This window comes from Nematolebias whitei, chromosome 14 (genome assembly GCF_014905685.2).
Source record: "Nematolebias whitei isolate Nwh7 chromosome 14, NemWhi1, whole genome shotgun sequence".
In the NCBI taxonomy this organism is placed as follows: domain Eukaryota; kingdom Metazoa; phylum Chordata; class Actinopteri; order Cyprinodontiformes; family Rivulidae; genus Nematolebias; species Nematolebias whitei.
Window position 1 is genome coordinate 37,586,236 of NC_056511.1, and position 25,799 is coordinate 37,612,034.

Sequence of the window (25,799 nt, forward strand, 5' to 3'; positions counted from 1 at the left end):
CATAAAACATTCCTAACTAAAAGCCTTTTCAGTTATTTTAAGTATTGGCTTTTGTCGTGATGTGTCTTTGTATTGTCAAAATCTGTTTAGTAAAATCACAATGTACTTTTTTGCAGCACCAAAGCTGTTAAAGAGCGGGACGACAAAGAGAAGATTGTAAAAGAGAAAAAAGAGAAAAAGGAGAAGACACCAAGCAGCACTCCAGAGACAAAGGCAGAGAACCGTCGAGAGAAGCAGAGAGACGAAAAAGCAGTGAAGGAGGAGCGGGTGATGCGCGAGGGTAAGGAGAAGACCCCGAAGGCAGACAGGGAGAAAGTCAAGCCAGAGGAGAAGAGCAGCAAAGAGGACAAGGCCAAAGCAGGAAACGTAGATCCCGTGGATCCATCCAGGGATGCCGTCAAGGAGTCTAAGAGCAAGGAGAAAGGAGACCGAAACGCTGCGACCGTGTCCCTCAAGTCACCTAATCCTAGATCAGAGCCTGCTGAATCTGAGAGGGGTGAGGAGCCTTACTACTCTTACATGCTGTGTTTCGTCACAAAGCTAATAAACATTTACTACCATCAGTCTGAAGGGCTAACACTGCAGCCAAAAGTGGACCAAATCTAATTTATTTTAATGACCATCTAAACATGACAAATTAGATTTTTTTCAATCCCGACCCAGGTCTCTTTCATATATGATACTAAATTGAATAAATAATCTGTGTTTTTCAATATGACCTCAGACTGAACGGTCATGGCACATTTCATCCAGTTTTACATCATCAAAGTACTGGTATGCAGTTCAATCCAAATACTGATCATACAGATGCTGACATCATTCAGTTTAAAGCTCTCCTTCAGTTAAAATAATCAAGTCCAGTTACTTTTTTTATTTTTTACTTTTTATACTCCTGTCCAAGGTAGATGTATGATGGTATAGTCTCCGTCTGTACCGCAATAAAGTTTATCTTTGTTCCGCCCATAACATCTTCTCCACTCAAGATAATTAAACAACACTTCATACATATATGATATACATCATGAGACAGTGTGTTTGACACACAAGGTCACTAATTAAGGTCAAAGTTAAAACAAAGTCTTAGCTTGTCCCTCTGATAACCTGATCCATTTGATATTTTAACAAAGCAATACATGCATGTATCATCACCAGACAAAGTGCTGCGTACACATGTCACCCCCCCCCCCCAGCTTAAAGGTCACGACTCAAGGTCAAAGGTAAAATCCTGTTGAATTTGTCATGTCCTGGATGTAAGATATGATATCAACGTTGACATTTTATTTTCTCAATAATAGTATAATGGGATCGATGAGTTTGTTCCTACTTTCTGTACATCACCCCATTCCAAAAATAAATAATAATTTAATTCTGTGCTGGAAAAGGCAAGGTCAAAAGTAAACACTGGATATAACAAATGCTAAATTTTTATTTATTTACCCTTTATTTATACAGGTAGTCTCAGTGAGTCACACAAACTCATTTTCAAGAGGTAAATAATAAAGAAGTTTGCTTCGACTGAACAACTTCCTAATTGATACACACATACTAATAATATGTGTAGCATCCAGACTTCCTTCTTTAAACAGCTTCTGTGTCTCCAGAGCCATAGAGCGTACACACTGGAGTCTGATGACGGTCATATTTTAATTATAAGGAGCATAAACATTGGAATAGAGCATAAAAACCTGCAGTGTGAATATAGCTTTAGACCAGGGGTCTGCAAGGAGTAAAACTTGACTACATCATGCTAGTAGTTTGTTAGCCACTTCTTTTAGCTCACTTCCAGGCTTATGGTGTGATCTGTTTCTCAAATATAATACGATACTTTATGAATTGTTTCCACAATTAAAAAGAAAATTCGTATAAGTCTACATATTGGTGTTTGAATTTTTAGAAAATTGGTAAAAAATAAAAAATAAATAAAATAAAAAAACAAGTAAATAAATCCAGTCTTCTTTTGTCCTAAATATAAAAATATCAATAAATGTTAATAATAATTTGATATTTTAGTTTCATAATATCACACCTACTGGCCAGAAAAGCCCCCTCCAACAGGCTTGAAGTGGGTCATGGACCACCAGTTGATAATCACAGTTTTTTCAGGTTTTGCGGCTCTATAGACATTTTATTTAGTGTGCAAAGGGGCAGAAATGGCTCTTTTGATCATAAAGGTTGCAGACCTCTGCCTTAGACAGTCTCTCTTTCACTCATCGTTATAACCTAAACATTACATTTAACATGCTGTTTTAAATACAGAAAGTTGACTTTGGTGCTAACTATAAAGTTTTCCTCCTCTTGCCTCAACAGATCACAAAAGACGAAAGCTCGACTGTCACTCTTCCCCGTCCCACTCCTCGTCTGTTAAGGTTAGTATGGCTTGAGGAAGGCTGTGCCCGTTTCTTCTCTATCTGCCGGAGCGTTCCCTGCCGTTGCACATTCCAGCAGCCCTGAAGATCTTCAAGGAGAGTTCCCATTCATGCAGGCATGACATCTGGAAAGCCCAACCTTAATGATGGGAGTTTGAAAGCATTCCATGGACATCAGCATAAAAGTTTTCAGAAACAGGAGAAAATCCCCTGAAGGACTTAGTCAAGAGAATATTATGTGTATTAAAATATTTTCCTATTGAAATATTTTCATATTTTTATATAAGTGAAAGCAGTCAGTGTGCCTTGGGATGAAAATTTTTAAGCATTTTTTTATATTTGCGTGGAGTTTTTTTTTTTTTTTTAATGCATTTTTTGAAATCAGTTTTCATCTGAAGTAAAGTGGCTTTGTCCAGTCAAGAGCTCTCCAGAAGCAAAGTGTCGTTTTTAATTTTATCCCCGCCAAAAGAAGTTGTTTGCTCTTTGGGATTTTTTTCCCCCGCTCTTTTTGCAAGCCGCCAAGAGTTCCTGTTTCGAAGTGGTGCGAAGTGTCGTGCCCTCTCCTCAACACGCCCTGATGCAGCTCGTAGATGGATGACGTCCAGCACACCTCTCCGGCACAACCTCACAAGTGCCTCCAGCCCTTCTTCTGTCTCGTCTCGTTAAAGCAGCCTGCACGCAGCCTCCACATCGCATGACGCACGCCCAGTCAGTCGTGCTGTGGCCCCCTTCGACGCCACCTCTACAGCCTCTTCCAGACATCGGCCTCATCAGTCCTTCTACCTCCTGGGGAGCGCTGAGCGGAGAATCCGAGCCACCAGCAGCCAAGATCAGCGGAGAGAATGAATATTGCAGTTGTGAACCAACCAAAAATACAGAGGGAAATAATCCTGCCCCTACAAGGAGAGAGTGGGCGAACGCAGTCGTCTGGAGCCTTGCCCACAGCCCCGGAAGCTTCTGCTAGGTCTTTATTTTACCCCTCCACCAGAGAAATAGGCTCCGTGTGTCTTATCCATTCCTAAACTGTAAGTGACAGCAGCAGTTATCTTTGTAGGGACGCAGTCAAGCACATAAAGAACTGAGTGATTTGTCTAACACACACAGGAACACGTGCACACACACACACACACACACATGCCCACTATTTACAGCACTTGCACTTTAGAGGTATTTTATACCAGCTGCACTAAAGTTGCAGACATGTTTATAGTAATTAAGTTATTTCACATATGCTCAGGGTTTAACAATAAGTTTTCTATTTTTTAAGTGTTTACATTCCAAATTTTGAGCCTATGAACTTTCGTCTCTCTAATAACTTTGTCAAAGCCTTAGCTCTTGAAGGTCAGAGGTCAAAGGGAGAAGTATGCTGTTGGTCCGGCCAGCCCAGACTCTCCTCCCCCTCCCCTCTTCTACCAACTTTCTACTGCTGTCTGACAACCTCCTCCCAAATCCCCACCCCCTCCCAGCTCATCTGTCATCTCCATTCATCCCTACAGGACAGTAACAACGAACTCAAGGAGTCCACACCCAAGGTTTGTGTATCTGCTGTTCATTTTCTTCTGTTGGTCTTCCTTTTGTTATGTTCAGGACTAGGGGTGTAACGGTACGCTAAAATCACATTTCTGTTAGGTTCAATTTCAGGGAGGGCTTGGTTCGGTTCATTTTCGGTACAAAAAAAGACAAAATGAAGACTTGCAAAACTTTTACTTTGAAAATATGCCAAGTAAACAATACGTTTATATAAAAATAAATAAAAGTGACCCATTTTGATGATACTTTAAATAAACGGCACTCTTTACAGTATAATAAATGTAAATATATATATTTATAATATATAAATAAATATTATAAATAAACTATGCTAACAATAATAAAAATCTTAATAAATACAATAACAGTCAGATGCAGAACAATAAGCAGCAACAGACTGTTTACAATCTAAGTAATCAGGTTTTAAGTTTTTGGCCAAAAAGACCAACTTGTCCACATTTTCTGCCAAAAGCTCAGATCTGGTTGCAGTGACATTATCTCCAGTGGTGGAGAAAATCCTCTAACAACAGTAGCAGGAATAAAGAGGTAGAGCTGTGCTAATTTTGCAGTGTGGCTGTATTTGGCCTCATTACTCACAACCTCTTGGACCTGCTCCCACAGGTGGGACGGGTCACTGGAAAAGTTCAGAGTTCAGTCATCACAGACTTCTTAGCTGGAGGTGATCTCTGGTGGATTTCCCTGAACAGGAAGACTCAGCTTCTATCTCTGTCCCACAATAGAAATAAAACAGAAAGAGGTAAAAAAAAAAAAAAAGAGAGTTAATAAAATCATCATCATCAGGGCAGGGCTTTAATCTGGTCCAGGGCTTGTTGACAATATCAGTTTTAGCTTTTTCATTAAGTGCTGCTGAAGTGTTGACGTGTTGTCGTAGCGGGGCTCAATAACTTTAAAGCCGGCACATCAACAACATTCAGACGTAGATCCAGAGCTTTAAAAACTCTTACAGCTTGTGTTATTGCTCTGGACTGATCTGAAAAGGTTGTTTGAATGCTGCTGTTATTGGTCTTTGCAACAAGCTGCTTTTCTTGCTTGTACAAGAGACGTTCACGTTCGGATGATGTCGTTTCAAGAGCGTTCTCAAGTTAGACGTGTTGCTGCTGCAGATCCAATCTCCATGAAACAACGTCGACACAGCTTTAGATTTACACTTGTCTTTAACAAGAAAGCCATAATGTTCCCAAACAGGAGACCGCAACGAGTAGCTAGGCTGCTAATGCTACGCGTGCTTCAAGATAATAGCGCCGTGCTGAAACACGCTTAGGAATTTTAGTTCCGGGGTGCATAATCTCTCGTTAATCAAATTTAATGAGAGGGAAAATAACCGAAACGGTACGCACGTGGACCGAACCGAACATGCCATACCGAAACGGTTCGTACCGTTGCACCCAGGTGTACCGTTACACCCCTATTCAGGACTCGAACATGTGAGCAGCCGCACACGGCCTAGAAACAAGCTAGTTTTGTTTACAAAAGTGTGTATGTTTGAAAACTCAACTTTTACTTGTCTAGTGATTTCAGCAGCAATTCCAACCTTGTATTTTAAAAAGAGGAATTCTCAGGTTTCACATTGACTAAATATTATACGATGGGATTTCTTAGTGCTACCGTTGATCAGTTTCAAAACAAACTAAAATGATTGTTCCTGAAGATGTATCTGTCAGAAAACTGATTTAAAGGTTGACCAGAAAGAATTACCATACTTGCCGCCGTACACGTCGCACCACCGTACACGTCGCACCACCGTACACGTCGCACCACCGTACACGTCGCACCACCGTATAAGTCTCATCAGTTCAAATATGTCTAATAAAGTGGGAAAAAAACATAAATAAGTTGCTTTGCCGTATACATCTCATCTATTATACGTCATCGCTGACCACTCGGAAATGTGGGCCAGTGTTGTGCCAGAAATTGATTGGCTGCCAAATGGTGGTCGCGGGAGCATGCACGGGAGGACTTTAACAAGAATTTAACAAGATTAACACTTAAAAACAATTATTTGTTTGCTCAAAATTAGGGCTGGGGGATGTCTCGAATATACTCGATGTATCGCAAGATTTTCTATTTACAACGGTTACAATGGCTCCATCGCAACCATCAAGTATTATTAGACTTGAAAATTTGTGTACCGTAGTTCTTTTTCTCCTGTCTGCATCTCCAACTTCACACAACCTCCTCCTTCTCCCTCTTTAAATACAAACACAGCACCTCACCCGCGCATGCTGCCCCCGTCTCCTGCTTCTCCAGGTGGCGGGGGGGGGGGGGGGGGTAACCCAAGTAAACAGAGAGCAGCTTAGCTGCTGTGCAAAAAGAGAAGCAATGGCTGTTATTTGGAGATGGTTTGGATTTAAATTGTCAGATGAGCAGCAGAAAAATGTTTTCTGTAGACAATGCTGAAAACAAGTCCCGACAAAAGGTCAGAACTACAAATTTTTTTCACCATTTAAAACAGCGCTGTAAGTTATAAGTTGCAGCTCCGACTGTGGTTTCAGACTCCTTTCCTGAGACGGGGCGGCTGTGGCTGAGTGGTTAGAGCAGTCGTCCTCCAATGCGAGAGTTGGGGGTTCAAATCCACCAGCAGTCACATGCTGAAGTGTCCCTGGGCAAGACACTGAACCCCTCATAGCCTCTGATGTGTGTCTCATCAGTGTATGAATGTGATAAAGCACTGGTTAGTCTCTTTAGAATGATTTGTTCCATTAGCTTTGTAGAGATCTAGTAGAGTGCTGTATGAATGGGTAAATGAGGCACAGATTGTGGTGTAAAGAGCTTCGAGTATCTTGAAATAAGATAGAAAGGCGCTATACAAGCACAGTCCATTTACCATTTACAAACCATGGGGTCAAAACTCATTTATTAGCCATGCTGTGCCTTATGAGGAACAGTGAGCGCGCAACATTAATAAATCAGCAGCTTATCATATCGAAGACACGGTCCTTAGCGGCTAACAAGACGGCTAAAGTTGGTTGTCTTGTTAGCTGCTAAGGACCGTGTCTTCAATATGATAAGCTGCTGATTTATTAATGTGGCTCTGCCTCTCACTGTAAGTCTTGAAAATCTGTGTAGTTCTTTTTCTGCCTGTCCAACGTCACACAGCTTCACGTGCTGCTTCACACACGCTTACTAATGTTGTGAAGGCGGCGCAGCTGAAGAGGATTATTATTTAATATATGTAGGTAAATAGTTTATTTTTAGACATTTAGTACAGTTACAGCTGTTTGTTAATACATGTGCCTGTGTGACAATTGGGACAAAGCTTTGACTTAGAAATATATTTTATTACTTTATGGAAAGGAAAAAAATATTAATTAATTCAACGTTATTTATACAGGTTAATCTCATTGAGCCTCGGGACTCATTTACAAGAGAGACTTGATTTTAACAGAGTGATGACAATAGTAGCCAATCATAAAATAAAGCATATAAATTTAAAAAATAAATGGAAGAAAATTATATTAAAAAACGAAACAAAAACAGCTACATTATAAAGTGATATAAAATACTAAAAACGGGAACATGTCTGCATTGGTTTGTGCCATGAACTTAGCCGATGTTTGACTATCGAGATATACAGTGAGGAAAATATGTATTTGAACACCCTGCGACTTTGCAAGTTCTCCCACTTAGAAATCATGGAGGGCGCTGAAATTTTTATCTTAGGTGCATGTCCACTCTGAGAGACATAATCTAAAAAATAAAAATCGGAAATCACAATGTATGATTTTTAAAAAATATATATTTGTGTGTTACTGCTGCAAATAAGTATTTGAACACCTGTGAAAATCAATGTTAATATTTGGTACAGTAGCCTTTGTTTGCAGTTACAGAGGTCAAAAGTTTCCTGTAGTTTGTCACCAGGTTCTCTCACACAGCAGCAGAGATTTTGTTCCATTCCTCCACAGATCTTCTCTAGATCAACCAGGTTTCTGGGCTGTCGCTGAGAAACAGAGTTTGAGCTCCCTCCAAATATTTTTTATAGGGTTTAGGTCTGAAGACTGGCTAGGCCCCTCCAGAACCTTGATATGTTTCTTACAGAGCCACTCCTTGGTTCTCCTGGCTGTGTGCTTCAGGTCATTGTCATGTTGGAAGACCCAGCCACGACCCATCTTCAATGTTCTAACTGAGGGGAGGAGGTTGTTCTCCAAAATCTCTCAATACATGGCCCCGGTCATTGAGATTTGGGGCTGTAGTTGAGATATTATTTGAGCTTTTGAGATGTTTATCAGCTGCTGTTGGTTGTAGAAAACTGCCTTGTTGTCATGGTTACGCATCATAACAAATGTCCAAAACTACAAAAAAAAAGTTTCAGTAAAAATCCTTCCAGCTGCACAGCATCTGATACCAGAGGAAACAATCATCCAAAAAAATGTGATTTACATCCAGAAAAAGAGGAATTAAAGTTTCCAAAAGCAAAATCTCAAAATGAAAGTAACAGAGCTGCTCCAACATACAGCCACCTTGAGCGGCGCGATTCTAGAACATGCCAATTCAATTCAATTCAAAAATACTTTATTAATCCCAGAGGGAAATTGTTTGTTGTAGTAACTCGTTATCCTCATTTCATTAAGAGATGTTATACTGTAGATGCTGATGGCTGTAGACAGAAAGGATCTCTTGTAAAGATCCATCCCACAGTGGGTCCTAACAAACTGGCTGCAGATGCCGTCAGGTAAGTCCACCCAGACTTGACTGACCTCTTGGTTCCCCCGGGCTGTAGGACCGCCCGAATGCCAGGCAGAAATCCTCCCAGAGCAATGGCCACTCCTCCCAGCAGTCTGCCAAGCTCCTCGTCACTACAGCCAGCCAACTGTAGGTACTGAGGGACGATCCTGTCCTTCTGCTGTCATGAGCCGTGTTTTCTGCTAGTTCCAGAATCTCAGTGGTCAGGCACTCGAGCACAGCTGGCAGGTAGATGAGAATGCGTCCACAGAACATCCTTTTCAACTCATTTGAGATTTGGGGCTGTAGTTGAGATATTATTTGAGCTTTTGAGATGTTAATCAGCTGCTGGTTGTAGAAAACTGCCTTGTTGCCATGGTTACGCATCATAACAAATGTCCAAAACTAAAAACGTTTCAATAAAAATCCTTCCAGCTGCACAGCGTCTGATACCAGAGGAAACAATCATCCAAAAAATGTGATTTACATCCAGAAAAAGAGGAATTAAAGTTTCCAAAAGCAAAATCTCAGAATGAAAGTAACAGAGCTGCTCCAACATGCAGCCACGTTGAGCGGCGCAATTCTAGAACTTTGTTTTCCGTGCCATGCATGATTTTAAACTATGACGTCTTAGTGTATTACCCACAGTAACCTTGGAAACTGTGGTGCCAGCTCTCTTCAGGTCATTGACCAGCTCCTCCCGTGTAGTTCTGGGCTGATTCCTCATCTTTCTTAGGATCACTGATACGCCACGAGGTGAGATCTTGCATGGAGCCCCAGTCCGAGGGAGATTGACAGTCATGTTTAACTTCTTCCATTTTCTAATAATTGCTCCAACAGTTGATCTTTTTTCACCAAGCGGCTTGACAATTGCCCCGTAGCCCGCTGCCCTTTCCAGCCTTGTGGAGGTCTACAATTTGTCTCTGATGTCTTTGGACAGCTCTTTTGTCTTAGCCATGTTAGTAGTTGGAGTCTTACTGATTGTGTGGTGGACAGGTGTCTTTATGCAGCTAATGACCTCAAACAGGTGCTTCTAATTTAGAATAATCAGTGGAGTGGAGGTGGACTTTTTAGAGGTGGACTAACGGGTCTTTGAGGGCCAGAATTGTTGCTGATTGGCAGGTGTTCAAATACACACATTATTATTATTTATTTTTTTAAATCATACATTGTGATTTCTAGATTTTTTTTAGATTATGTCTCTCACAGTGGACATGCACCTAAGATGAAAATTTCAGACCCCTCCATGATTTCTAAGTGGGAGAACTTGCAAAGTCGCAGGGTGTTCAAATACTTTTTTTCCTCACTGTATATCGTATATTGCGATTTATCTTAAAAATATTGAAATATAAATTTTGGTCCATATCGCCCAGCCCTACTCAAAATTATAGCAAAGGTGCGTCTCAGTTTAACTTTTCTTTAATAAATGCACTTTAATGGTCAAATCAGCTGCATTTCACTTGGGTGGCGCAGTGAAATGTAGCTGCTTTGACATTTGCTCCAGGAGTTCCAGATTGAGACGATGGTGGCTGTATGGCAAGCCAAGTGTCTCATTAATAGCCACTTTTACCTATTAATGAGACACTTGGCTTGCCATATTAGTTGAGCACCCTCTAGCAGCTGAAAATGGTAGTGTTCAATATTTTCCATGCCAGAATGAATGAAATGGTCAGATCCCAGTCAAAAATTGGGTTATAAATATGAGGAAAACATTATAAACATTGTTTATAGAGCATTTCATGCACAGAACATAAATGTTTTACGACTGGTTAAATGTTGCAACATGTTTATTAGAAAATACTTTGTTGTCATTCTTGTTGAGTTTGGTAGAATTTGGACAAAAATTGTGAACAAAGAAAGCATAAAGCTGCCTAAATGCTACTAAGATCATTGTAGTTCTAGGGAAAGAAATCTAACAACCGAAAAGTAAAAGTGTTTACTGGATGGTGTGGCAGAGATTTAGTCTTGGTTCTATTCTCTTTTTTAAATAATCACAATAAATATATGTAACACTGTGCAGGCTATGTATTGTTGGACGGACCTGTGCTCTTTTAAAGGGGATTTCTTTAATGCTTTAAGATGAGAAATGTCAAGAAGGCATCTACATATGTGACGGAGCATGTAGTTGCCATCAGATTAATTTTAAAGGTGTGCACCGTCTGTCTAAAACAGAACAAAAAATCCAAATGTTGCTCTGTCAGTAAAACCAGTATCACCAGGATGTGCACATCTTCATCCTTGAAAGAGTGACCGCTGGCCTGGAGATGAGTGTAGACCGCAGAATCCTGGCCTGATGATGTTGATCTTCTGTGCTGGGCCATCCTTTTGGCCAGTGGCTGTTTAGTTTCCCCGATGTAAGACTGATCACCCTCCTGACACTGAACAGCATACACAACATTACTCTGTTTGTGCCGGGGGACTGGATCTTTGGGATGAACCAGTCTTTGCTGTAATGTATTTTGGGGTTTAAAAGCCACTGGGACGTTGTGTTTAGAAAATAAACGTCTCAGTTTCTCTGATACTCCCTCAACATATGGAATGACCACTGGTCTGGGTCTGGGTTCCTCCTTTTCACCTGATGGCTGACTGGAGTCCTGTTTGGGTTTCTTCTCTGCTTTCAGGAAGGCCCAGTTAGGATATCCACATTTATCTAGAGCCTGTCTTGTGTAGGATTTCTCCTTCTGCCTGGCTCCTGAGTTAGTGGGGACGCTGTCTGCTCTGTGGTACAGAGTCCTGATGACTCCTAACTTGTGCTCCAAAGGGTGATGGGAGTCAAACTGCAAATACTGGTCTGTGTGGGTGGGTTTGCAGTACACCTCGGTTTGCAAATGTCCTCTATCAGAGACTGAGACCTCACAGTCCAAGAAAGCCAACCTGCCATTTTTTACATCTTCTCGTGTGAACTTGATGTATTTATCCACAGAGTTGATGTGGTCAGTAAAATGTTGGACTTCCTGAGATTTAATTTTAACCCAGGTGTCGTCAACATACCTGAACCAATGACTTGGTGGTGTCCCTGAAAAGGACGTCAAGGCTCTCTTTTCTACCTCCTCCATGTACAGGTTGGCAACAATAGGAGAAACTGGAGACCCCATAGCACACCCATGTTTCCGCCTATAATATTGCTCCCCATATGTGAAGTAGGTTGACTGCTATTTATAAGACTGAGCTGAGTACAGCTCCTCAGACTGAAGAAGTCTTTCAGATGAAAGACGAAACGTTTCTACCTTTTTTTTTTGCTTTGTTTTGTTTTTTGAATGTCCAGAGGACCAGACTTAACTTTTTTAGATTTTTCTACCTGGATTATTGAGCATGCATCAGGATATGTTGTGGCTGTGGTTTGTCAAAAACTCTCACTTTTTATTATACAAAGGTGGACATTCTTATCATATAATCTCCATCTGTTCAACTTTCTCTTGTCCACCCACAGCTTCTGATCCTTCGGTATGATTTAATGAGACCTCATACACATCACTAGAGTGTCGTGATCTGTCCATCACAGCTCTAAGGTCAAGGTCACAAATCAAGGTCAAAGGTTATAGAAGGTGTTGGCATGTGAGGGCCGTTGCTATAGATTGCTGTATAATAGTTGATGTATGTATAGTATGGAGTACTCGTGTTATATCAGGAAGCTCTGCATAAACAAACATCATTCCAGTGAGCGCTACAATTCAATATTCTCTTTTATTTAATATCTGATCGAGCTGAACCAGAACTGAGTGGTGATGTGGAAACAATGTGGACCAGTGATCAGCGCTCAGCTGAACTCCTGCATCTCTTCACCTAATTGTTCACAGGGAAAAATCAGTCATTTGCAAATCTTTGCACAGTTTCAAATCTGTTCGCAAAATATCCGATACCCGCTGTGTCCAGTCTGCACAGCTCTCATGGTTTATTCTGAACCCCAGAGTTCAGAATTGTGTCATCTTTTGTCATAAAAGCTGTTTGTGCACTCTGGCTGTTCACGGCCCAATATTACGTAGAGAAGTCGAACTGAGCTACCGATACAATGAGATGTATAAGTAGTGTCATGTCAACATCTGGATGTTTCACCGCTCAAAGCTGACAGACTTTACATTTGACCTGAAATTATTCCATCCAGTTGAAAATCTAAATTTGGGACAATTTTTTAAACCTTTAATAATCCAAGAAGTCCAAGAGAATTTATAGTCTGTAAACACATTTAATCAATTATTAATCAGTTATTGAGCATTAGTTAAGAAAATAATCTTTGTGTGTGGATCGTTCTGACCTCTTCATCTATTTCTTACGGTGGCCCTAAGGTGTAAATGAACAACATTTGAAAAAACACAACAAAAACAACTAAATCACAACATATGAAAAAACAGAATTACATTAAGCCAAAGCTGAAGTGGCCCGAATCACATTAGAAAAAACAGAATCACATTTGAAAAAATGGAGTTACGTTTGGAAAAAATAAAATTACATTAAGCCAAACAAGAAGTTTTTTTTTTTTTTTTTACTTAACAGCATAAAACCGAAGAACAGAACAATATACAGTACACACAACGGAGATATGTGTGTACTGTATATTCTAAAAACATTGTCAGGTCTTCTGGATGTTCAAAAAACAACAAAAAAAAATAAATAAAATTGTAGAAACGTTTCGTCTTTCATCCGAAAGACTTCTTCAGTCTGAGGTGCTGTATTCAGCTCAGTCTTATAAATAGCACCTTCTCAGAGTGGATCAACCAGTTTGTTGTCGATATTCAAAACCAGCTGTTCACATGATCAAGAAGGACCATCAGCCTAACAATGGATCATTAGCACACTGATGGCTGTTTACTATTCACAGAGGGCTGAGTGATACTAGCAATCACAGCATTGTAAGAGGGGGACGGTTGAACACGGAGGCCTGCATTTCTCCTGAGCGGTGCGGCGAAATGCAGCTGATTGGACGTTTGCTCCAGGAGTTCCAGAGCGAGACGAATGTGGCTGACTGTGGCAAGCCAAGTCAGAGTCAGAGTCAGAGTCAGAGTTTCTTTATTGTCATTCACACCTCATGTGGTACATGTGGTGGAGCGAAATTATGTACACAGGGTCCCAGTTACATCCAACAATAAAATGTCTAAGAAAAACAGTAATAACATCTAAGATATGAACTAAGAAAAACATCAACTAAATATACACTAAGCACTCATAACATAAAACATTAAACATCAGCACAAACATGAACATGAGTCTGTGAGCAGATGTGCACGCATGAACACATCAACATTAAAACAGATCAGCAGCAACATGAAACAGATCAGCAGCAACATGATATGGTTTTTCGCAGTGATTAACCTGGTTAGAGATTCATGAGTCTAACAGCCTCAGGGTAGAAGCTGTTCCTCAGTCCAGCGGTTCCACACCCAATGCTCCTCAACCTCCTTCCTGAGGGGAGCGGGGCAAAAAGTGTGTGCGCTGGGTGAGTGGGGTCCTTCATGATGCAGGTGGCCCTCCTCCTGCATCTGGAGGTGTAGATGTCTGTGATGGTGGGGAGGCTGATTCCGACAGATTTCTGTGCAGTGTCTCATTAATAGCCACTTTTACCTATTAATTAAACACTTGGCTTGCCATATTGCTCTAGGACCCTCTAGTGGCTGAAAATGGAAGTGTTCAATATTTTTCATGTCAAAATGAATAACATCGTCAGATCTCAGTCAAAAATTTAGTTATAAATATAGAGGAAAAATAATGTATGTTAGTCGCTTCGGTGTATAAGTCACAGGATTCGCAAATGTATGCAAAAATGTGCGACTTATACAACGAAAAATATGGTAATTAGTCAGGATTCTGTATTGTTCTCAGAATTCTGACTTTAATCCTCAAAAAATTGAAGAAAGAAGTTGTGATTCTAAACAAATAAAAACATTTAACACCACAGCTCTAATCCTCTTCTGTACCTTTCTCTAAGATAAGATAACTTTATTGATCCTGCAGGAAATTGTTGTGCCAGAGTTGCAATACAAAGGAGCTTACACAAGGAATCTCTTCTTTCCTTTAGCTCAACTTCAGTGTTTATTTTCCTCAATTTTGATTTAAGTTCCCAGCCTCACTACACACATCAAATCTCTGCTGTTTCTTTAATTAATATTTATACACGAACGATGAACACAGACTACCTAAATTACAGCTGGTAGCCACTTATTGAGTTACATTAGCATCATTTAGCTTTCTGCTTCCGTTTTCATCTAATGTTGCTTAAAATGTATTTATATCAGTGCTTTGTTTTTTTTGTTGTCAAACTCAGTTTTAAAAGTTTTAAATCAAAGTGATAATTTTGGAGCAGCTTTCTAATGCTTTAAAAGGTTGGATAAAGTCACCTTGGTCAGTAAGAACGTATGATGTCAGATTTACGAGACTAAAACCTCCCACAGAGGGCAAGTTTACTGGAGACACCTGGCTGAGTTCAGTGAAGTCCACAAATCAGAGGCTGTAACGGGAGGTTGAGATGTTTTTGTCATCGAGGACGTTAAAGCCTCAAAAGGTGAAGCAGCGTGATCTATAAATCTATCCTAACTCTGACAGGGAGGTAAGGCCAGAGCCGATGTGTGTTGTTTAAACCAGTGATTCCCAGTTCTGGTCCTCGAGGAATACTACCCTGCATGGTTTAGTTGTTTCCTGCTCCAGCACACCTGATTCAGTGATTTAATTACTTCAAGTTCTGCAGAAGCCTGTTACTCACCCATTCATTCAAACCAGGTGTGCCAAAGCTTGAAAACGACTAAAACATGCAGGATGGTGTTCCTCAAGGACCATGGTTGGGAACCATGGGTTTAAACATCAATCCCTGTTTAATCTGACTCAAGATGACTGATAACTTTTCTGTGCTTAGTTTTCAGCCTTGTTTTTGTTTGTGGTTTAGATTAACAGTTGGTTTGTGTTCATGTGTAACTGTTTTTAGCACCACACCAACTTAAATTCAGTTGCCCGGTCCAAGAGCAGAGAGAGGGAAGTGGAGAAGAAAGACACAGAGAACGCACAAGGCCGATCCAAAGAGAAGAAGGAAGAAAAGGATCGGAAAGAAAGGAAAAGAGTGAGCATCTTTAGCTTTCATTCTTTTTCATTTTTTTGTCTCTTTTTTTACTTTAGGAAAGTTAGTGTTCCTAGGGATGCACCATATTGGATTTTTGGCTGATATCCGATATGCCAATATGTTAAAACTTTTTTGGCTGAACCAATACCAGTACCGATGTATTTTTTTCCCCTAGACCTACTTACATAGACTACATAGCTTTCTCTGCTGTGGAGTTAAAATACATTATTCTGTATGGTCTTTGTCAATTTGTCCTGCTACCAAATGTAGATGCCAAAAAGGGGACTGAAAATGACGTTACACTTCAACTTGGATTATGTTTAATGTCAAATTTATTCATGACATTTACTCTCTAACGCAATGACAACACTCGAACAGTACAAATTTGAACTTTTCACAAATCTAAACTCAACGGCGCGCGTGACGTCATAACGTTGTACTGGCACCGCAGGCATCCTTGTCACTGGGTTGTCATACAAAAACAGCACCTTTATTCATATATATATATATTAGCGCCTTTTATATCGGTGAGTTATTTTGATGGAATGGCCGATTTCCGATATTTAACTGTATCGCAAATATCAGCCGATACCATGCCGGTAATATCGTGCATCCCTAAGTGTTCCTATTAGTTGAATATATCATGGGTTTTTGTGTTAAACAAGAAAAAAATATGTAGATACTACTTTTAGTCTTTCAGAGTTTGTCAGGATTTTATTGTCGTCGTTCCTCTTTCAGGATCACACCGTTGCTGACCGTGAGGTGAGCCAGGAAAACAAGCGCAGAAAGGATGAGAATGGCACCAGTGAGTGTTTGGTTCTGTAAAATCTGAGGTGTCTTGGCTAGTCAAAGACAAAAGTTCAACTGACAGTATCTTTCCCCTCCAGACTCTTCTAAAAACAGCCAGAGCACAAGTCCGTCTTGTGGCTCTCCACTGTCGCCTGAAAAGGAGAAAAGCAAAAGATCCAAATCTTCCAGCAAAGAAAAGGTCGAGTCTGTGAAACCTGAGCGAGCGTCCTCTGGAGGCAAAAAGGTCAGCTCAGCTCTTTTTACAACTTCCAAAAGGTAATTTGATTTCTGATGGTCCATTCCAACTTGTGCCTCTCGGTTGCTGCAGGAGTCTCGACATGACAAAGAGAAGAAAGAGAAGAGCAGCGGTGGAAAGGAGGAGAAAAAACAATATCCTTAACTTACAGACCTTGTATTTGTTTATTTTACTGCTGAACTTAACATCCCAAACAAAGCAGTGGTTTGATCCGAAACTAGGTAAACATTTAAGTTTAAAACCTCTACAGTCCAGCAGCATTAAACTTTCATTAGGATAATTATTTAAATTATTTTTTGCGTCGCTTAACAGACTCAAAGGTAGTAAATGTTTCTGTGAGAATCCATCCACTAAAAGTACCTTTTTGTTCCCTGAAATGGAGCAAAGTGGGGAATCGGAAATACCTTCCAGTCCATGTTATGAGTTTGAAATCCAAGATGGCCACCACCATTTATGCATGTAAACCTTGTGAGTTCGACAATTTGGAAAAATAAGCAACTTTAATTTTGGGACGTTGTTGCATCTAGGTGTAAAAAAGGAAACTTTCAAAAATGGGGTCACCACATCAAAGTTCAAGATGGCCACCTTTATTTATATATATACATTATATATATACATAATATATATTATATATGTGTACACACACTACATTGCCAAAAGTATTTGCTCACCCATCCAAATTATCAGAATCGGGTGTTCCAATCTCTTCCATGGCCACAGGTGTATAAAATGAAGCACCTAGGCATGCAGACTGTTTTTACAAACATTGTGAAAGAATGGGTTGCTCTCGGAAGCTCAGTGAAATCCAGCGTGGAACTGATAGGATGCAACAAATCCAGTCGTGAAATTTCCTCTCCTAAATATTCCACAGTCAACTGTCAGCTGTATTATAAGAAAATGGAAGTGTTTGGGAATGACAGCAACTCAGTCACAAAGTGGTAGGCCACGTAAACTGACGGAGCGGGGTCAGCGGATGCTGAAGCGCAGAGTGCGAAGAGGTCGCTAACTTTTTGCAGAGTCAATCACTACAGACCTCCAAACTTCATGTGGCCTTCAGATTAGCTCAAGAACCGTTAGCAGAACTTCATGGAATGGGTTTCCATGATCGAGCAGCTGCATCCAAGCCGTACATCGCCAAGTGCAATGCCAAGCATCGGATGCAGTGGTGTACAGCACGCGGCCACTGGACTCTAGAGCAGTGGAGGCGCGTCCTCTGGAGTGATGAATCGCGCTTCTCCATCTGATAATCTGATGGACAAGTCTGGGTTTGACGGTTGCCAGGAGAACGGCACTTGTCTGACTGCATTGTGTCGAGTGTAAAGTTTGGTGGAGGGGGATTAAGGTGTGGGGTTGTTTTTCAGGAGCTGGGCTTGGCCCCTTAGTTCCAGTGAAAGGAACTCTTGACTGCTTCAGCATACCAAGACATTTTGGACAATTCCATGCTCCCAACTTTGTGGGAACAGTTTGGAGCTGCCCCCTTCCTCTTCCAACATGACTGTGCACCAGTGCACAAAGCAAGGTCCATAAAGACATGGATGGCAGAGTCTGATGTGGATGAACTTGACTGGCCTGCACAGAGTCCTGACCTCAACCCAATAGAACACCTTTGGGATGAATTAGAGCAGAGACTGAGAGCCAGGCCTTCTCGTCCAACATCAGTATATGACCTCACAAATGCACTTCTGGAAGAATGGTCAAAAATCCCCATAAACACACTCCTAAACCTGTGGACAGTCTTCCCAGAAGAGTTGAAGCTGTTCTAGCTGCAAAGGGTGGACCAACGTCATATTGAACCCTACGGATTAGGAATGGGATGTCACTTAAGCTCATATGTGACTCAAGGCAGGTGAACAAATACTTTTGGCAATGTAGTGTGTGTGTATATAAATATAAATATATATATATATATATATATATATATATATATATATATATATATATATATATATATATATTTGTGTGTGTAAACCAGCCACCCCAATCATTTGAAGAAAAAGTTTCTAGTTTTTATATTTCTTAAAGTAGTTTCCTGAAATGTTTGTGGCGAAGATGAATCTGTGGTGGTCAAGGCCACCATTTCCTTCAGCTCCAGTCCAGAAAAACACTCGTCTCCAAAAAGACAAACGTTCACTTTTCAAATCCACGACGGGGGACACCAGCGCTGTTTTAACTTTAATGATCAGAATAATTTTTATCTTGTAAACGTGACACTTGTTTCAGTCTTCAGTTTCTGTTCTGGTGGGTCGAGCTAAAATTCTCTTTTTTTTTTTTTCACAGCCGGGTTCAGATTATTTTAGACGCATGTCAGCACAAAAGTCATCAGTTAAATATGAATGTTTTAGTCATTTCTTGTAAAGGAAATAAAAAAAAAAACAACACTTTTTGGAGAGATGCAGTTCAAGTTTTTAATTTTTTTTTATTCCCCCGCCCAAAACTTTTTTCTTAACAGTCGTACTCATAAATCGTCCGACAAGCACAGATAATGTGCGCCCATCAGTGAAGGTAAGAACCCTTCAGGTTCTTTTTTTATTCCCCCAGCGCCCTTCAGTTTAAAACTCTTGACATGACATGTTTCTGTGTTTGACCCAAACAGAACTGGATAATCTGCGTTTTTATCAGCAAGACATCTTCATCGCCACCTGCACCTCATCATACACTTGTATTATTTTCTCCACTACTGTCGTTAGTTGTAGCTATTATTTAGTTCACCCCGTTACTTTTCCCCTTCGATTGTTTAGCCAGCTGAAATTTATACACATTTTCCCTTTTTTTTAAATTATTTTTGTTCAGAATGGGCACAACTTGCTGCTGTAATCACAGTGTTATGATGAAATGTGGTTACTGTATGAAATGGTAATTTCTTGGTAGAATCTGGTCATTGGTTCAATAATTCCAAGCTTGAAAATAAGTTTTAGTTTTTTTGTAAGTTATCAGGCCTCACCTTTCTGCTTGTTTTATGGGATTTAATGTGCTGTCAGTACTCGCCTCACATCCTCTTGAGACACTTTTATTTATCTCCTCCTTTTAATCTGTTAAACAGCAGTGAGAAAAACCCGACGGACCAGTTTGTATATTGTGTACATTAATGAAGAGGGTAACATGAAACTCGCATCATGTTATTTCTTTTTTTTTCTCCTCCTTCTTTTGGTGTCCCATACAGTTCTGTGATTTCTGTGTTAATCAGGTTTTTACATAATTTATATTAAAAAAAAAAAGGTCTGTTCAATTTAAATTCAAATGTAAAGAAAATAATCTGCGGTGAAAACATTTTGACTTTCTGTACTCCAAATACAGCCGTTTCAGAAATGACCTTTGGAGATTTTATCTGCTGTACTCAATGAGTGTATTTTTTTTTTTTTAAGAAAAAAAAAAAGAAACCCAATAAATAATAGTTTTCTTAGTGTCACTTTAATATTGTTTCCTTTTTTTAAATTCTCTTCAGACATGTAGGTTGATATTTTCCAATCTTATTTAATTAAAAAACATGCCCTTGAACAATATCCTAGAAATAATATAAACTTGTTTTAACTGGCCATGAGGTAGTGCTCTGAAATATAAATTAAGTTCAGACAATTGTTAAAACTACAAAAAAATCTGTAAAATCAGTTTGTCGTAATTATCCCAAAATTAAGGAAATCGGGGCCGATTTATTGGTGCACCCCTAAAATCCACTGCAGAAAGTATCTGCAGGTGTCTGAGGTGATTGTGACCTTATAACACCTGACGGTGTCGCTTACAAAACAAAATCGGTATCGTCAGGTCAGGCTTTTTAGAGATGAGCCAGAAAACTAATCAGTGCGCCCCTAGTGGATTTGAAATCAAAATAGAATTAAACTGTTTTATCACCTGCTAATGTTTTTTCCTAAGTGTCCATGTGTTTGTTAGTCATGTTAGCAAAATATTTTATAAACTACTGAACACATTTTAAGAAAGCTCGGGTACGAAGATAAATTAGTCTCAGGAGTGAGAAGTTCAGTTATCCAGGAGCTGCTCCTCCACATCAAGAGGAGCCAGTTGAGGTGGTTCAGGCATCTGGTAAGGATGCTCCCTGGGCACCTCCCTAGGGAGGTGCTTCGGGCATGTCAGACTGGGAGGAGACTCCGAGGAAGACCCACTGTCTCGGGTGGCATCACAGAAGGGCTGGAAGAGGTGCTGTGGAAAGAGATGTCTGGACCTCCCTGCTCAAGTTGCTGCCCCCACAGCAGCTTCAGAACACTGGAAGATGATGGATGGATGAAGGTCACAAGTATACAAGATTTGTATGAGTTCAACATTCACAAATGCATAAATGTCCACATTTCAAAATGCACAAGCAGGAATATTCTGCACTTATAAACTAGGTTTTTCTTCATGTGGACAATCTTGTAGGTGGGGGGTGGGGAATAAATATACATATATATTTTTGGCTGCTGTTTTTCGGGGGTCACCGCAGCGAACTAACTTGCACGAAGATTTTTACGCTGGATGCCCTTCCTGACACAACCACAGACCACCGAGCTACCACAGCCCTCTGTTGAGCAGAGAACTGTTGACCAGGGCACCCAGGGGAGCAGATGGTGGGGGTTAAGGGCCTTGCTCAAGGGCCTAGAGGGACAAATGAGGGTGGAGTCCGGTGTGGGCGCTTGACCTTTCCTACCCACATTTTGATCATGTCGGTCCAGGGAGTTTTACCGCTGACCTGATCACCTTCTCTGACCTCTGCTCCACCACTCCAGGTGAAACGCCTGGAGAGCTGGTGCAAAGAGAATAACCTTCACATCAATGTGAAGAAGACAAAGAGATGATTGTGGACTTCGGAACAAACACACCTACACCCCACTGAACATAGGATCTGCAGTGGAAGTGGTCTCCAGCTACAAGGACTTGGGTGTACACATGAATGACAACCTCAGCTGGAGCAACAACACCACCAGCCTGATCAAGAAAGGAGCAACAACACCACCAACCTGATCAAGAAAGCTCATCAGAGACTCTACTTCCTCAGGCGGCTGAGACGAGCTGGTCTGAGAAGCTCAGTCCTCACCACCTCCTACAGGTGTGCAGTGGAGAACATCCTGTGCTCCAGCATCAACGTGGCATGGAGGCTGCACAGCTGCAGAAAGAGAAGCTCTACAGAGAGTGGTGAAGGCTGCACAGAAGTCTGTCGGAGTCAGTCTCCCCACCATCACAGACATTTACACCTCCAGATGCAGGAAGAGGGGCACTTGCATCATGAAGGACCCCACACCCACTTTTTGCCCCGCTTCCCTCAGGAAGGAGGCTGAGGAGCATTAAGTGTAGAACAACTAGTCTGAGGAAGAGCTTCTACCCTGAGGCTGTTAGACTCATGAATCTCTAACCACTCCCACAGGGAATGTATATAATATATATTACTGGAAAATACATTTTCCATTACTTTTTCCTCTACCAAAAGAATACCCAACCCATTTTGGGATGTTTATTTCTGCCATACAGTCCACAAATTCAAACATTTTCTTGTGGAAAAACTATCTGACAAATATGGTTTAGTGTGTTTATTTTACTTACCAATATTTATTTTCTTGTGTGGACTACTTTTGAAATGATCTACTCAAAAGCTTATTATCCTCAGGGGAAAATAACTACCTCCCTAGAATGTATTCATTTTCCTGGTAGATTTCCCACATGAAGACAGACGGGCCTAATCTGTGCGCTCATGTTGACTGATCCATCTGCAGCACGTGATTTGTGCACGTGTATTTGACAGTTATGCACAGAATATTTGTACTTGTGCAGTTTGAAATGTGCCCAATTGAAAAACCAATGCATACAAATCTTGTATACGTGTGTGACTATCGGTACTTTTGAGACGATTTTATCTCCATGCACAGGAAGTAATAAGTGGAAGTACATCTGCAACTAATTCTTGTTTGAAGTGGACCTAATTTAAGTTGGCTAATAAATAAATTTGTTCTAGAAGTGTGCTGCTTGGGGTGGCTGCATGTTGAAGCAGCTCTGTTACATTCATTCTGAGATTTGGCTTTTGAAAACTTTAATTCCTCTTGCTGGATATAAATCACATTTTTTGGATGATTGTTTCCTCTCGTAGGCAGCACGGTGGCGCAACTGGTAGAGCTGCTGCCTCTCAGCAAGCAGGTCCCTGGTTCAAACCCCGGTCCAGGGGCCTTTCTGGGTGGAGTTTGCATGTTCTCTCCGTGCATGCGTGGGTTTTCTCCGGGTACTCCGGTTTCCTCCCACAGTCCAAAAACATGCATGTTAGGCTGATTGGTAACTCTAAATTGTCCCTAGGTGTGAGTGAGAGAGTGAATGGTTGTTTGTCTCTATGTGGCCCTGTGATGGACTTGCGACCTGTCCAGGGTGTACCCCGCCCCTCGCACAGTGATTGCTGGACATGGGCACCAGCGACCCCCGTGACCCAAAATGGAATAAGCGGGTAAAGAAAATGGATGGATGGATGTTTCCTCTCGTATCGGATGCTGTGCCGCTGGAAGGATTTTTACTGAAACTTTTAGTTTTGGACATTTGTTATGATGCGTAACCATGGCAACAAGGCAGTTTTCTACAACCAACAGCAGCTGATAAACATCTCAAAATCTCAAAGAATATCTCCGCTACAGCCCCAAATCTGAAATGAGTTGAAAAGGAGGTGACGAGGATGCATTCCCATCTCCCTTCTGGCTGTGCTCAAGTGCCTGACCGCTAAGATCCTGGTACTGGCAGGAAACATGGCTCGTGACAGCAGAAGGACTGGGATCGTTCCCCGGCTGCTGTCCACAGCGTCAAGGACCTCGGCAGGTTGCTGGAAGGAGTGGCCATTGCTCTGGGAGGAGTTCTGCCTGGCATTTGGGCGGTCCTGCAGTGCGGGGGAACCAAGAGGCCAGCCGAGTCTGGCTGGACGGATCGGACGGCATCTGCGGCCAGTTTCTTCTGATCTGCTGTGGGGCAGACCTGAACAAGAGATCCTTCTTACCTACAGCCATCAGCATCTATAACATCTCTTAAATATATGAGGACAACTAGTTACAACATTTAATTGCCCTTTGGGATTAATAAAGTATTTTTGAACTGAATCAAATTGAATTCAAACCGAAAATGGCTCTAACTCAGTCATTTGGACAGATTTTGAGCTAATTACTCAATTACTATTACTCATCAATATTACTTGAGTTTTGAGTCCACTTTGGTATTTTGAGCTGAAGTTAATCTTGAAGTAGTCATTTACAGACGGGGTTTGAAAAACATTTTCTCAACATAAGGAGTTTGAAGTTTAAAGGCGGTGGACGATGTGTCTTTCAAGGAAATCATTAAATTATTTAGAAAATGCAGTAAAGAACTCTGGTTTATTGTAACAAAATAAATAAAGTCCCAAAGATGAATATAAACTTGCTTTTATTAAAGAAATGTAATAAAATCCTTTGTACACGACCTCTTCACTGAGGTTTATTGTGTCCATACATGCAACTCTCATGTTGGAGGTACCAACAGAATAACTGGAAAAACCTAAAACCAGACTGGGTCCAAAGTTTTGTCAGGCCATCTGAACCGGAGTTCATCCAGAGCTGCAGTTCGGTTCATCAGCAGATTCACATGCACTTTATGTGGGTTAAAAAGAATAAGAAGACGTGTCGTCACATTTTGTTTCTTCGGGTGATAAAAAAGTTTCCGTCTACAAACGTTTGAGTTGTTGCTCTTCTTCCATGTTTGGCTTCTGCAAAATGCATCAAACACAACAAAAGCTGTGGTGCTTCGGTGTTCAACAAAGCTTGAATTCGAACCGAGTGTACAAATTGTAAACCAGGAGTTCAGTTCAAACTTGATTTTCTTTCAAATCTAAAATGTTGAGCGTTCTTTTAATTTTTCAACAAAATGGCACTAAGTGATAAGAGGCAGACTTCATTAAAAAAAAAGGGTTCTTGTCAAAGAGTGGCAGTTTAAAGAAATCCTCTATTTGAGTCAAAACAAACATGAAGTAAATACAAAGGTTGAACGTCAGGCTTCGTTTTGGACGACCGCCGCTTGACGTTTTGTCCTTTTCAAAGTAAAAACTGGAATACTGCGCTGCCAGTTCGATGGATTCTTAACGTTACTGATCGAAGCTTGTCCTAAATATTCTGACACTGAAAGTAGCCTTATAATAAAACAAGAAAATGACTTTACCTCACTAAATATATTCATCCAACTTAAGGTTTCACCACAAAAATATGTCTTTAAAGGATTCAGATGACTAAGTACCTCAGGGATTTGCTTTTGAATCATGGCTTTTTTCTTCTTCTTCTTCAAAATATAAAACAATAATTACAACGGTTCATCCATGTGTCATCTAATGTGGATTCATGCCCAAGTTCTTCAAGCTCCACAGACTTTCATTTATTCCTCCAGGTGAATTTAATTTTAGTTGCATTGCCAAGACGCCAAAATGCTCCTTAAGGCACTACAAGAGGCAAATCCCCTGTTCCCAGAAAAGTCTTGCTGCGTCATTGCCCTCTGTTAGTGTGACGGGTTTGTTGACCATATGAGCACTTGTTGACTCCCAGGCATGTGTGTCTGAGCTCATGTCAAGGCTGTTGCCTCCACGATGCCAACGTTTGGGGGTGGAAGTGGGGTGTGGGGCAGGTCCTACAGAGTCGCTGTTTCCATCCAGACGCACCAGTAAGATTCACAAACCACCTCTGCAAAACCAAGAGACGAAGAAAGAGGGATTAAGTCAAAACCTGCAGGTGTGTTTGTGGTAAATAAAGTCTCGCCCCCCCCACTCCCCACTGCCTGGACCTGGTGGAGTAAGACAACGTGAATGAGATCAAAATCACTTTGGTTAGATAGAGTCATCGTATATAGTCATCCTCTGTTTCACTCTGCGCCATCTGTCTTCTAACTGCATCCATAGATCTCCTCTTTGTCTTTTTCCTGGCAGCTACATTTCTAACATCCTTCTACCAGTATACCCACTGTCCCTCCTCTGGACATGTCCAAACCATCTCAGTCTGGTCTCTCTAGTTTTATTTCCCAGTTGTTCCACCTGTGCTGTACCTCTGATGATCTCATTCCTAATCTTCTCCATCCTTGTCACTCCTAAAGAGAACCTCAACATAGTCATTTCTGACACTTCCAGTTCTGTCTCCTGTCTTTTTGTCCATGTTTTTTTTTTTTTTTTTTTTTT

The 25,799-nt window shown here is 40.9% G+C and overlaps 2 protein-coding genes across 3 annotated transcripts in view; one reads left to right on the forward strand and one right to left on the reverse strand.

Moving 5' to 3' along the window:
• Positions 1-19,972, forward strand: part of thoc2 (THO complex 2) — a 47,995-nt gene extending 28,023 nt beyond the window's left edge. For both annotated transcript variants that reach the window (XM_037688066.1, XM_037688067.1), the window contains exons 31-39: positions 117-496; positions 2,308-2,366; positions 3,863-3,898; positions 15,487-15,618; positions 16,357-16,423; positions 16,506-16,651; positions 16,736-16,797; positions 19,119-19,165; positions 19,257-19,972. In XM_037688066.1, coding sequence (XP_037543994.1) covers positions 117-496; positions 2,308-2,366; positions 3,863-3,898; positions 15,487-15,618; positions 16,357-16,423; positions 16,506-16,651; positions 16,736-16,797; positions 19,119-19,146 — 910 coding nt within the window. In that variant the 3' untranslated portion in view covers positions 19,147-19,165; positions 19,257-19,972. The remainder of the gene's footprint in view (positions 1-116; positions 497-2,307; positions 2,367-3,862; positions 3,899-15,486; positions 15,619-16,356; positions 16,424-16,505; positions 16,652-16,735; positions 16,798-19,118; positions 19,166-19,256) is intronic.
• Positions 19,973-24,085: 4,113 nt separating this feature from the next.
• The window catches only part of LOC119420650 (glutamate receptor 3), a 129,825-nt gene continuing 128,111 nt past the window's right edge, over positions 24,086-25,799 (reverse strand). The window contains exon 16 of the mRNA XM_037688069.1: positions 24,086-25,311. The gene's annotated coding sequence lies outside the window, so the exon portion shown is untranslated. The remainder of the gene's footprint in view (positions 25,312-25,799) is intronic.